The sequence below is a fragment of the Periophthalmus magnuspinnatus genome, chromosome 3, assembly GCF_009829125.3.
Source record: "Periophthalmus magnuspinnatus isolate fPerMag1 chromosome 3, fPerMag1.2.pri, whole genome shotgun sequence".
Classification (NCBI taxonomy): Eukaryota; Metazoa; Chordata; class Actinopteri; order Gobiiformes; family Gobiidae; genus Periophthalmus; species Periophthalmus magnuspinnatus.
The window spans coordinates 20,020,030-20,034,501 of NC_047128.1; the positions used below are offsets into that span (position 1 = coordinate 20,020,030).

The 14,472-nt window shown below is 39.4% G+C and overlaps 1 protein-coding gene across 1 annotated transcript; it reads right to left on the minus strand.

Moving 5' to 3' along the window:
• Positions 1-7,814: 7,814 nt before the first annotated feature.
• On the minus strand, positions 7,815-13,673 carry apip (APAF1 interacting protein). Its single transcript, XM_033986449.2, has 4 exons — positions 13,520-13,673; positions 11,204-11,339; positions 9,168-9,335; positions 7,815-8,194 (listed from the first exon to the last, which is right to left on the minus strand). The coding sequence occupies exons 1-4, from the start codon at positions 13,665-13,667 to the stop codon at positions 8,098-8,100; spliced, it is 549 nt and encodes a 182-aa protein (XP_033842340.2). The 5' UTR covers positions 13,668-13,673; the 3' UTR covers positions 7,815-8,097.
• Positions 13,674-14,472: the final 799 nt, after the last annotated feature.

The window sequence follows — 14,472 nt, forward strand, 5'->3', positions numbered from 1 at the left end:
GAAAAACATGTGTTCTTACTGTGACCTGACTCTTAAGGGCCTTTTCCTGCTTGTTTCCATGGAAATGTTGTTCCTTTCGCTATAATATTCCACAGTTTGGCACATAAAGCATTTATCTCTATCAAGAATCTTACGAGGTTGGTTTTCAAGTTCTCTTTACATCACGATCATAGAGCTGCATGCCAATTCCAGAAAGTTACACACTATCACTTAAAAAGGGTATGATTTGGGGTTAGTGGAAACTAGTTTGGTTTTAGTAATACATAGCCTAGTTTCTCATTCTCAGTATATGGACAGGTCATGCCTTGTGTGAAATCTCAGAACCTCCTCAATTCACTCACTGAGCTGTAGAGGCGACACTAGCACTCATTAATGATTGACTGCAGGTTCTGGGGTTTAGGTAATGAGGATTTTTAGGCTTAAATCACCCGTATTTGAAATTGGCTACCCAAATGAGAGACTCATTCTGAGATGAAGCCAGTCACAGATGCACCTTCAGATGCAGCAGGGTCGAGACAGGAAACCCCATGATGCCTATTGCATGTCCACAAATAACTGGCCAGTTCTACATCACCATTTAATTGCTGTAGTTTTGATGGTTGCTTAGCTGGCTGGTTCCACACTGGCAGCTACAGTCCCCCACGGGGACCTTTGTCTAGAAATATGGTACGTAAGATTATTGCATTATGATGATATGATAAATGTGCTGGAGAGTGGAACAAATAAAGGGCAGACTGTACTTACAATTACATGAGGAGTGACTTTATGTGTTGCATTTGCACATGGACAGAAGGAGAAGGAGGATATTATGTGCAGAGCCTGTCACACTTTAATACCTATTGTGGTATGAATGTAAATAAGAATCCTACATGCATATATAACAACACAGAGCGGACACAACAGCTCCTCTTTCAGCTATAGGACTCGCACTGCACACTGTTTGTTTGAATATTTATCATTTGAGAGCTGCATATTTATGCTTCTGCACTTGCACTCATTCCAATGAAAAACTGGGATTAAAACCAGACTAGGACTAAATTAGGACTCTAGAACAGGACTACATCAGGACTAAATTGAGCTCAAACCAGAACCAAGCCGGTACTAGAACAAATACACTAGCTATATCTCTAAAATGGCCATATCACCTTGTCAGTGCCAGCATTTGTCTCATCTTGGAAGCTAAGCAGGGCTGTTCCTGGTTAGTACTTGGATGAGAGAGCACTGAGAGTACCAGGTACCACAGTGAGACAGCAGTGACTCTAGTGCAAACTATTGATGTGTCCTTAGGCAAGACACATCACCCACATTTCCTAATATGAATGTAGTTTGTGAGTGATTGTTGCGGGTGGTCAGGCGTGTCAAAGGAGCAGATTGGCAGTTATCAATCTAATATTATTACACACTAATTAAGGTGCTTTATGTAACTTTTGGTGAAGGATCCACTACCTGCTTGTCTCCACGGGGGTGTTATTGGTTTTCCTGGAATGCTCCACTGTATGGCCTTTTTTTTCTCCATATCTACGGAGACAAGCTATTACGAATATGGAAATGCAAGCCCGCTCATAGTAACGCATGTTTTTCAAGTAACTTTTGAGCAATAAAAACAAGATGCAAGATTCAGTGCCATATTGTGGAACATTCCAGACAAAGAAACAACATATCCATGGAGACAAGCAGATGGTAGACACTTTACATAGTTACACAGTGCACCTTTAAGCATCAAACATTTTTAGAGGAGTCCTATATATTCTTATAGGGTAAACAACAAGCTTATATTTTCGCCCTTAGTGCCCAAAAGGAGTTGCTCTATCCGAATCTGTTTTATAATTCCTGGAAAAAAAAAAAAAAAGTCTTCCTGCCAGTTCTTGAAACACAGTTATATAAACACAACACCAAGACGCCACCTGCTGCTCATTAAGAGTACTACAACAGAACAGTGCGATAAACCTGAATGATGCTTATATATTTGTATTAGTATGTGCATAAAGACAGTCCACTGCTCCACTCCAGGGCGCTCTGATCTCCTCATGTATTTTTAATCCTCTCGGAGGCGCCTGCAGCACGAAGAACGTGAAGAAGGTTCTGATGTATCCATGGAGATATGTGGGCTTAGCATGTAGGCTACACTAACTAATCCTATAGGTTTACAAGTTCTCCAGAGCAGCCCCCACGAGACCTGCCCTACAGTCTATACATGTTCTAATGATTTGCATGAATAATTAACAATATGGCCCATGAGGAAAATGTGATGTTTGTTAGCTATGGTTCACTATGTAACTTTTCTAGTGGTAGTGGAAGGGCCTGGATTCTTGTTACCATGTTGTTTTCTCTGGCATAAAACTTAACTATTTCCATTTAAGGCTTGCAGAAGGACCTGGTGTTTGTTTTTCTTCTGGCAATTAACCCTCTCCAGGCAGGCGTTGCAAATTTGCAACCACTAATTGCCAATTACCTAATTACTCCACATCTATATTTTTTTAGCCTTTTTTACTCAGAAGTTGCACTGCAGGACTTAGTTGTGCATTAGCAACAAACAGTTTCCCAATTGCTCACCAGATGTCAGCACTGTCTCTCTTCCAACATGTCTGTCTGCATGGTTTTACTGAAACGGATTTTCTAGGCATCAATTTCATGTAAGTATCACTACCAACCTCCATTATTTTGAAACCAAAAATGCATAAGATAAATTATGAATAAATATAGATACAGTGCATGCCAATTAGTAGATTTTATGTCTTTCAGGTTTTTTCCCAGGGGCAGCTCTATTTCAACGTTGTAGATTTGCAACATATTCCCGGACAGGTACCAATGGCTGCCACATGCTTTATCTACTAGTTTGCCCATATTTTGAGCAACAGTTTATACTAGAGTTATTTTCCTATCACCATTGTTTACTTGTTACTTTGAGGTGTCATTGAGGTTATATCCTATGGAAAATGAAATAATTTTGAGTGAATTTACAAACTATCAGAAGCAGATTTGATCAAAAGCAATGGCATATATGTTGTTCATTTGACTGTGCAATGAGGAAAACTGATGTAGCCTAAATTCCATGGCACATTTAATAGTATAGTTCTTTGTTTGAGCTTTTTTTGGCAAACAATCTTACAGAATACTCTTTTTGCAGGATTTGCAGTGCGTTATGGCAGGCCGATGAAGATTTTCAGTCAGGGAAGCCACTGAGTTTGCCTTCTACGTGGGGCCTTATCTGACACAGAATCCAATTTTCGATCCAGATTTTGCTCCTGAAGTATACGAGTCTGACCATGATGATGATGACCCAGTGGCAGCAATAGCAAGAGCTAATCCCAACCACCTTCATATTGAAATTCATAACGTACATGCAGACAGTGACACTGAGTTACCAGATGACGATAAACCTCAGCCAGGCCCAGCTCCAGTAAACAAAGGTTTTTCTTGGAGGCAGAGGAACCCCCCAGCAGCTGACATAGACTCTTCATTCCAAGGACCTTCGTTCTCACCTCCACCAGACGAAATACCAAGTCCAAAGTGGTATTTTGATCACCAATACCCTGGTATTTTCATGGACAAATCCGTGTTCGAAAATTATTTTTCACCAATCTAACCTGTATGCAGTTATGAAGAATGGGCTGGAACTCAAAACAGCCCCATCTGAAATGGAGTAATTCATTGGTTTACACATCTTGATGACCGTAGTATGTATGCCATTGTACCGCCTGTACTGGCAGGCGACAACACGATACAACCAATTGCAACAGTCATGGGACATCTACCACCGTCATCTCACAGAAGAAGGAGAAGTATATGCCGCTTCTTGACGTCCGTGCCCAAGTTGTAGATGCCCTCATCAAGGTTGGAAACCAGGCTGACTTGAACAGCAGAAAAAGAGGACAACCATCATTGGAAGATGCTCCAGAACCCCATCAAGCTGCCCCACCTCCACCTCCACTTCGAAGGATGATTGTGCCATGGGATGTCATCAGACTATACAGATTCAATCATTTTCTCATCCTTGCTGATAAATGTGGACGATGCAGACTGTGCAAGAATGGTTGCACACAAATGGCCTGCCTGAAGTGCAAATTACTTTTGTGCTATACAAAAGAAAAAAAAAAGTTTCTTGGAGTATCACACGAAAAAGTTATATATACCAAGTTGTTTTGACTGTTGTTCTGCCACTGTAAAGCACTTTGAAACATTGTTTTGAAAAGTGGTATACAAATAAATTTAGTGTTACTATCATATTCAGTCTTGTGTTAATTTACTACACCGGGCCAATGTTGCAAATTTGCAACATCCCAGAATGCATTGCATGTGAAGATTTCTCTCAAAAAAAAGTCAGGATTGTATATTACTACCCCATATGATAATTTTCCCCAAATATCAGATTTTTCCTGTTACTAAAACTTAATTTGAGCCTGAGAGGGTTAAAAAGGCAATGTAACAATAATCAACTCTCACTGCACAACATGAACATCACAGTACAATATTTATTGTGATATTTTGACTTTGAGACTAACTAAATTGGAGAAGTGCTACTTTTTCCTTTTAAAGTGCTCTCAAAAGGCTTTGGTGTGAATCATTACTGTCATAATAACAATAGTTATTTCTTCATCCTGTTGGCACTGAAACAGAACAAAGGATCACGGTCTGTATAGTTTTCTGTTTTGTTTTGGGTTTTTTTAGTTGTTGCAACAAAACAAATGATTTTAGCAGAAAAGGAGTTTTTAGCTTTGATATCTTGTGAGACTTTTAACAATACAATATCACCGTATCTCTGTTATTGTTACATCCACATGTAATATATGAAATGCAAATTAGATAATATGTTTAAACTGTGGAACATTCTAACAAGACAGCAGGGTGCAGACCCTTCACCAGAAAGGTTACATAGTGCACTTTTAAGTAATAGCAAGAGATCTGCACCTTGGGTGGGTAGCCTATATAAATAATAATAATAATGGGGACTGTGTAATGACTGGAATATGCAATATTTTGTATGGTGCAATAATGGGAACTGTGCAATGAGTGTAATGTGCAATGAATGGAATGTGCAACTGTGCGGAATGTGCAATTTTGTGGAATGTGCAACCGTGGGAACTGTGCAGTGAATGTAATGTAGTGTGCAATTTTTAACTTGACCCTTTTGTGACCCCAGCCCAGGGACAACAGATGGACATTAGCCTTTGGCTATAATCTGGCGTATTTACATTCATGTTGAATCATGTCTGTCAAATAAATAAAATAAATAAATAAATAAGATTCTAATTAGCTAATAATTATCTAATTATCTAAGGACCAAGACAGCAGCAGTTTAAAAGCGTGAATAATCATTTTCAACCATCCTATTCTTTATAGCATACTGTCATTCCCTGTGAGAACTTTGGCCAAATATTACAATAAAACATTATAATCATAGTTGGACATATGGGGTGATTTTAATTATTCCGATACATGACACATAAAACATGTCTGCAAGAATCTAAATAGGCTACAATAGAATGGGACAGAGGACTTTTCTGCCAAACAGCACAAACATGAGGAGTGTCTGAGATTTGCATGTTTGCAGATAACAAACCACAAAGACCCATTGTTAGCAGTTCTGTGTGTCTCTCTCCCAGGACGTAAGTGGGTCGCTCTCGGAAAGTCAAGTTTATCATGTGCTCTTTCCAAACTGCATATCAGCTGGAATTAGTGTTGTCACAATACTAAAATTCCAAACTTAATTCTGATGCTAAGGAATAATCTTGATACTCGATACCGATTCCGCTGTTTAAAAAAAAAAAAACATTTGTTAAAAAAAATTTAAATTAAAAAAAAAAAAAAGATATTAAATCATAATATTTCCTTTTATATTACAATGCAGCCTTATTGGCCCAACTCCAGGTATGTTTTTGATGAAGAAACAACTTAACAGTGTAAAATTGGCCCTGACCTGTGGGGTGCCCCAGGGGTCAATCCTGGGACCCCTGTTGTTCAATCTCTACATGCTGCCATTTGGCCAGTTAATGTACAGCAATAATGTGTCCTACCAAAAATATGCACTCAGATCTATATCTCACTGGCAGCAGGTGAATATGGACCAGTGGATTCACTCTGCCACTGCATCCAACAGATCAGTGTGTGGATGTAAAACATCTTTCTCCAGCTAAACTCAGACAAGACTGAAGTCATAGTCTTTGGCCCACAGAAACAAAGACAAAGTGTCAGCAGTCATTTCCAGTCTCTCTCTCTAAAACCTTCAAATCAGGCTAGAAATCTAGGGGTAATAATGGACTCAGACTTGAACTTTAACAGCGGCATCAAATCAAAAACATCTGCAGTTTTTTACCATCTAAAAATCATTGCAAAAATCAAAGGTATACTGTCAAAACCTGACTTAGAGAAACGTATCTATGCATTTGTTTCCAGTAGGTTAGACTACTGTAACGGCCTGCTCACTGGCCTCTACAAACAAGCCTTAACACAGCTGCAGTACATCCAGAACACTGCTACTCAGTTCCTGACTAGAACTAAGAAGTATGAGCGCATAAGTCCTGTGCGCAAGTCTCTGCACTGGCTTCCTGTGGCTCAGAGAATAGACTTTAAAGCAGCTCTGCTTGTGTATGTCTCTCCACGGCCAAGCACCAAAGTACATCTTCGACATGTTAGTGCCATATAAAACACCTCACACTCTGAGGACTTCAGGGACGGCCCTCCTGCTGGTGCTCAGAGTCAGGACTAAATATGGTGAATCTGCATTTCAGTTTTATGCAGCCAAAACCTGGAACAGTCTTCCTGCAGATATGAGACAGGCCTCTACTTTGACAATGTTTAAATCCAGGCTCAAAACAGTTCTATTTTGCTGTGCATATGACTGAAAGGGTTCTATTCTGCACTTTTCTCCTTTAATGTTAATTTTATGATGACTGTTATTGATGATTGTTATTGATGATTGTTATTGATGATTGTTATTGATGATTATTTATGTTTTAATTTGTTTGTATTGTGATTTTACTGTCTCTGTTATTCTGTAAAGCACTTTGAATTACCTTGTGTATGAATTGTGCTGTGCAAATAAACTTGCCTTGACTTTACAATAATAAGAACTTGCATTTGTTTTCTAATTTCATCAACATTGGTTTGTTTTGAAAAATCTACTGGATAGAGCATATGTTATGTCTTGCCAAATTAAGTGGTGGTGAGTGGATTTGTTCTGTTTTTTTAAGTTCACACTACACTTGCAGATAATTTTCCTTGGAAAAAGGAAATACAGTCATGTTCCATCTTGTGATGTGACGTGATGATACAGGAAGTGCTCCACTGTGCTCCATAAATTTTCACTAGAATCATTTGGATGATTTCGCTGGAATTTCCGGTCCTTCCTGAATATAAGGTAAAAAGTAGCTGTTAACTTGAATACTACCAGTTCATGACACCATAAGGTGAAACAGAGCATTAAGAGATATAGAGACTAATAATAAAGGACTAATCAAATGTGTGAATGAAACAAAACACAACTCCAGGTATGTTTTTGATGAGGTAACTAGATTATAACATGGCTTAAAGCTCAGAAGTGTCAGTTCTGCCTAATATAGAACTTTTAAAGTGCCACTATATAATTTTCCTGGTGGAACTTAGAATAAGTGAGTCTTTGTGTCAGGTTTGTTTACCTGCTTTATACCTTTCAATTACTTCCTGTGGCCTTTCTCAGAAATGCCACGTGGTGGTAATGAAAAATACTAATGTGCATAAAACCTCTATAGGCATGTTCTTGATGAGGGAACAATGTTATAACAAGGTAGAGAGCTATATATATAAAGAAAATAAAAATTTAAAAAAAAGCATAATACCCCCTCTTTAAATTGAAGTTTATTTGTTTTCTGATTATAACTCATAAATGCTTTGTCTCACTTTTTTATCAGATGTACAAAATGAACCAAATACACCCAGACTATAATGCAGTGAACCAGGCGAGCTGATTCCACACGTTTAACTGTCCCATAGTTATAGTTTCCTTCTGATTCTCTAAATGGCCCCTCATCAGAGTTCTATGGCCACAGTCAATGGCTTGTGATTACAGTCTGTTCTCCCAGAAGGCCGGGTGCTGTGGAATTGTGGGTAAGCAGTGGGGGGTCAGACGATGCCCTTCTCTGTGGGCAGGGCTGTAGGGTCCAGGCCACACTGCTTCATCTGCACGGCCACATCGAACAGGTAGTCGTAGCATTCACACCTGAGCGCACAACAGGTCAAGTTAGCAGTTATTTATCTAGCACACACTGTTAGCAGACCAAACATTGCTTGTATAAACAATGTGCTTGGATGAAAGGTTTAGTGTTAGCAGTGGTGGGTAGAGTAGCCAATTGACTCAATTAAGACTAATGTTACTTCAAAATAATATTCCTCAAAGTAGTGGTAAGAAATTACTCAAGTAAGTGTAAAAAAGTACTTGGGAATGCTACTATTATATAGTCTGGCTAATTAGCAAAAATATGTTATTTCTAAAATGAGTTTTTTTTTTTGTTTTTTTTTAAATCAAATTAGCTTGAAATATGTCACAGAAAGTCCTTCCACCTTTTGGTGGAAGCCATTCATACATGCTAAATAGAGCTACCGTTATTAGCATTCTAATATCAATCAGACTTTATCAGAAGTAAATACTCATTTTTTTGTTCTGGAGAATCCAATCTAAACATGCAAGGCTACTTAAAAATGCAGTTAAACAAACTAAACTATGAACTAGGTAGGTATGTTTTGATTAAGTTATTTGGTATAGACACAAAAATGAGACTAACTAAATCAAGAAGCAAGAGGCAACAATGTTCAAATCATTTCATCAACATAAAGCTTTTGTCACTTGTAGACGTACTCAGAGTAGAAGGAGTAACCAAAACCTTTAAAAGTATGCTACTAGAAGTAACCTGAAAAGTACAATTTAATTAAAAAGTTACTCAAATAAATGTAAGTGAATACTAACCACCTCTGCTTTTTAGAATATATGACCAGTAAAGTGGACATTTATATAGGTGCCAATATAAATGTGTGAGGGAAATTCATCGTCTCCATTTGACCCATCCCTGAATGTCACAGGGACAACCCATCAGAAACAACACCCAGGGACCCATTTTCACATGTTGTGCCATATAATCTTTATCACTAATTTAAAGTACATAATATGTCACACTACATGACAGTGTGGTTCTTACATGGTCTTGGCCTTCTGCCAGGACTCCCCCCACACGTACACCCCATGCCTGCGCACCAGTACTGCACAGGACTCTGGATACTGCTCCATGGCCCGGGCCATGCGCTCCTTCAGGTCCCTCTCTTCTGGAGTGTTCTCGATGATAGGGACCACAAGCATGTCGTCATATCTGCACACAACCGTACAAGCAAAAAATATCTATGAAAAGAAATCATAGGCTTCTGTAGGCACAGCTGCCTGTGCCCTGGGCAGACTGATGGAAGGAAGGCTGCGCTAACCACTAAGCCACTGTTGGCCTCATTAGCAGGCTTTATGCATAAGACCCCATAGAGTTTATAACATAAACATTTGCAGTCTATATGATCTGCAGTTTACTTGCTTTTTGTTTATTTGGGCTGACTGCCTTATATAGGGCAGTGGCCACCAGCAATCTGACCAGAACTGAAGATGCAGCTTGGATGAGCAGCGAAACGTCTTCACTCTTACGATTTGTCCAGTTCACAGATTGAAACTTTGCATTTTGCTATGTTCCAGTTTTCGTCTTTTGTGGATAAACCCAGTAATTACAGATTTATTAACCATAAACCAAGTCAACAAGTCCGCAATCTGACAGTTAAATAGTAAGTTATAGAACTCTAACTTGACCTCAAGTTTGTTTTGATGTCACGCAACCCAAACTATTGTTGAAGTAAAATGTTACTTTGAGCTCCAGTAAAACAGAAGCTACTAAACCAGTGGGAACATGTCTGTCATGTGGAGCGAGCTGTATCAAACAGTAGTAACCCAATCCATGACTGTAGAACCTGAATACAAGCACAGGAAATGGCTTCTCTTTATTGTAGCACATACTAAACAAGTCTTGTGAACGTCTGAAAAATGACACAAAGGTGTGTACTGAACTGAAATCCTCAGATGTGGCCAAAACCGTACCGATGTGAACATGTGCAGACCTGTCTGTGAGCGTTGGTGGTAAGACACAATTACAGGGGAACAAGCGCAGACAGTACAGATGTATCAGGAAATCTTAAATTAGTTTGGCTAAGACTACAAAAGAATGTACTGCCAGTTTGTGACTACACTGTGCCAGAACTTTTATTTGTGCTAAATGAACTGTAAAGTATACATTTAAAATGCCAACATTACATGCACATTATGGTATTTCTTTTTTACAACAGAATTATTCAAAAGTAAATATGGTCTGAAAGTAGGGGACATCAACATGTTGATCAAATGTACGTATGTATCTATGAGTTTGAAACACAGCTTTTGGTATTATAGACTTGGAGCACAGGCTCTATGTTCCCACAGACCTGTTTTCTCATATTTAAAAAAAATATTTCTGAAAGCAAATATATAACCTCTACCCTAATCTTAACCAAAATCTCAAAACCAGACTCTAACCTTAACCTAACCTGGTACCACCTGGCACGTGACATTTGTGGGCATGATTTATTATTGAGAATCCAATGTCTTCGGCGTCTGAAACGTTGTGGATTCAGTGCTGGTAAATCAAGGAGATTATCCTCATTTTGTTCATTTTGGCTCTTCAGGTCAACTTGATGTAGATTGTGAATCAGGATACTGAGTTCCGTTGAGACATGCACAGATGCGCTCCTCTGTTGCATCAGAGAAGTGCAGAAAAAGCAATAAGTGACACTCGCCACGCCTCATCATGGATCCCTATACGCCATGCGTCCTTTTAGCATCTGTGAGTTGCTAATGTCAACTGCATAAGGCTTTGCTCCACATGCTCACGTGGTCTAAATTGGGAATCGGGATGAAACCAGAGCTAAACCTGGATTAGACCAAGACTAAACCAGAACAGGACCAAACCACATCTACATCAGAACTAAACTGGGCTCAAACCAGGGCCAGATCTGGACTGAAATGAATGCACCCTAAGAGTACTACTAAAACTACTAATACTAACTACTAACTAATTTCATTAACAAACTCGCCACTATCTCCCTCTGAGTTTGAACACCTCTGAGTAGTTGTCTGATCAGTTCTGTGTTGCTCGCCACCTGCACAGGGTACCTGTAGTTGGTTCTGGAGGTGCCCTTGCGGATGCCCTTGATCATCTCCTGGTGCGTGATGCGGAACTCTGTGCCCGGGTACAGCAGAGTGGCCAGGACTGCGGCCTTGGAATGAGTGTGGATCACCGCCTGGGCTCCTAACAAACAGCACTGCTCATTACTTTAACGTGCACAGTGGAACTTTTTTGTCCACCTCCTCCTTGTCCCCATGAAAACTGCTTTGTTTTTGCTTTTCCTGAAATGTTCATGCCATGAGTATGGCATGAAACCTATCCATCTCCATGGAGACAGCAGGTGACACCACCAGACCAATTTACAGGTCAGAATGCATGTTTTTTGAAGTACAGTGGTTGTTTATCGTGGGGGTTATGTTCTAAAAATAGTCTGCAATTGGTGAAAACCGCGAAGTAGTCAATTTTATTTTTACAATTATTATATATGTTTTAAGGCTGTAAAACACCGCACCACACACTTTATACACTTTTCTCAGACAGGCATTAACATTTTCTCACATTTCTCTCTTGTTTAAACAGTCAAAGTTCAAATTTTCATAGATTATATCCCCCTTCCACGATGATCGCTTAAAATTTGTTCACGTGCCTCTGCTCCAGTGGTATCCCCAGAGGTATCCCCCTCTCCATGCAGAGAAGCACTTAACTCCAAAGCATTTCTGAAATTAGTTGGTGCAGAACGTTTCATCGACATTGTGGGTTTTGTCGGGAAGAAAACTTTCAAACAAACAGCACTTCAGAGTCACACTGCTGCAAGTAAACATTTATGTAAATTTGGCTGAACGCATTCTGTACTGTACAGGAGATACGGTACGGAGGAGACTTATGGACAATGGCCTACAGTCCCTCAGCCAATCAGGACGCAGAACACAATGCATGTGCATACGCTGTAAAAAAAAAAAAAAAAAAAAAAAAAGCATGCAAAATTGCACAAAAAAAAGTCAGCGAAACAGCAAGGCCGCAAAAGGTGAACAGTGACATAGCGAGGGATCACTGTATTTTTTCAGCTACCAAACATCTGTAATTGGATCTATGCGAGATAGATAAATTATATGCTATACCTTGGAACATTTCAGGCAAAGCAATAATATCTCTATGGAGGCAAGCTGATGACGTTGTTTAAATCCATTTTGTATTTTTTTCTTTCAGACAATCAGTGGCAGTTTGCTAATGTGTGCATTGTGTCACCATGGTAACTGCAACTGGTAACAATGCATCATACAGACAAAACACCGCCAGCCCAATGTCACTGCAAAGTATCAATATATAAGAAAAATAAGTAAGACTGTATTTGAAGTATTTGAAGTCTTTGAAGTCTTTAGAGTGCCAATGTTTCCTGCAATATTATGGTCATGATTATTTGAAGTCATAATTTGTGTACGTTCAAACATTTATAGTGGAAGGATACAAATGAGTGGTTGTTAGGAGGGCTGTAGACTAACTTTTTAGTTGACTAAAGACATGTCCTGACTGCTGTAACCAATTAGAGCAATAGAATATAGTCACGATTAAAATCTGATTTATTGAGCAGCCCTAGCCTGCAGGGCTTTCTGCTACCAACTAATAATGTCACACAGTGAAACTGAAAAGACAAACTAATGACTCAAAAACATGAATGTTCAGCCAATCCTAACATGCGGCTCTGCCCTCGTTTTTATGTCCTGAACTGATACTGATGATGAGACAATGTATTGTTTTGTCATTGCTTGCTGGCTGTGTATTTCTACTCTTGAGCAACAGCTACTAACTGAATTGCCCTTTGGGATGAATAAAGTTGTCTGACTCTCACTCTTTGTACATTTTTAACATTAAATCAACATGAACAATTTAAAGGGGCCATGCCTGATTTTTACTATCTTAAAAATGTTGCTGCTATGGCAATGCTAACAACTAGCATGCTAATGTGCACTTCCTGACAATAAAACACTAAAGCTTTAAATCACATGTATTTCAGAACAAGCTTGAACAGATCAACAGAGACACAATATTTCGTTGTTTGTGGAGGCAGATATGGTAAACTGCAGTCTTTGCGATTTGCTAATTGCGTCTATTCAAATTTAGATTATGATCACAATTAAACTTGGAACACTGGCTACAAATCTGTAGCATTGGCCCTTCTGACCCCCACCAATCATTCATGCACACATCCCATTCAGACGAGGCAAGATGGGTGAAGTGTCTTACCTAAGGGCACACTAACAGGAAATCAACCCTCCGACCTTGGGCGAGTGCTCTAACCTCCGAGCCCCTGCCTAACCACACAGTATTCCCACATGATGTGGCCGTACATACACTTGGATCAGTACCTCTCATAGTGTAGGCATTCATAAAGAGGGGGGTGCACTGGCTCTTGGTGAGGTTCTTCCATGCTGGAGGACAGCTGATGTCTCGCTCCTCCAGGTCACACACAAACATGTCCTCTGGCTGAGGGAAACAAAACTGCATCAGTCCCATGGATTTTAAAATCTGTAGAAAGTCACTATAAGTCACAAGTCCTTATTTTGATGCCTGATCGGAGTTTAGTGGTTTTCACATTCTACATGTGAAAACCATGTGATGATGTCTCTTTCCCCTTATTGATACTTTGCAGTGACACGCTGGGGGGTAAAACATGGATGTCTATGGAGGAATGTGCAGCAGTTACCATGACAACATAATGGACACATAATAATCAGAGCCTGATAAGCTTTTAGATTTTTTTTTTTTTTTTAGTTTTTAGACAACAACAAACTTAATTTAAACAACATATTTTCAGGAGCCTGTGATCAATACGAGCGTTCATGGTCCTGTTTAGGTGTTTAGGTGATTTTCAACAAAAGTGAGAGTGATTAACTGAAAAACTGTTGGCTAGCTAGCTTTTGACTGTACTGCAAGTTGAGAGGGACTTGTTTAACAGTGCAAAACCTGTTAAACAAGTCCCTCACCTGTTGTAGTTCCAACTAAGATAGTTCTTCATGGTCAGATTGTGTTAAACCTAATTTGAAAAACAGAGTTTCAGACAGTGCTTCTAGTTAGTTTCAACTACTATAGAGTGTTGATGACATCAGCTGCAAAATATCATGGATGGGCGATAAGGGGACCACAGGATCTCATCTCTGCTGTTTGCAGATGATGTTATCCTGATGGTTTAATCGAACTAGGACCTGCAACATGCACTGGGGCGGTTTGTAGCCAAGTGTGAAGCGGCTGGGATGAAAATCAGCTCCTCCAAATCCAAGGCCATAATCCTCAAATGGATAAAAGTGGCTTGCCCTCTGAA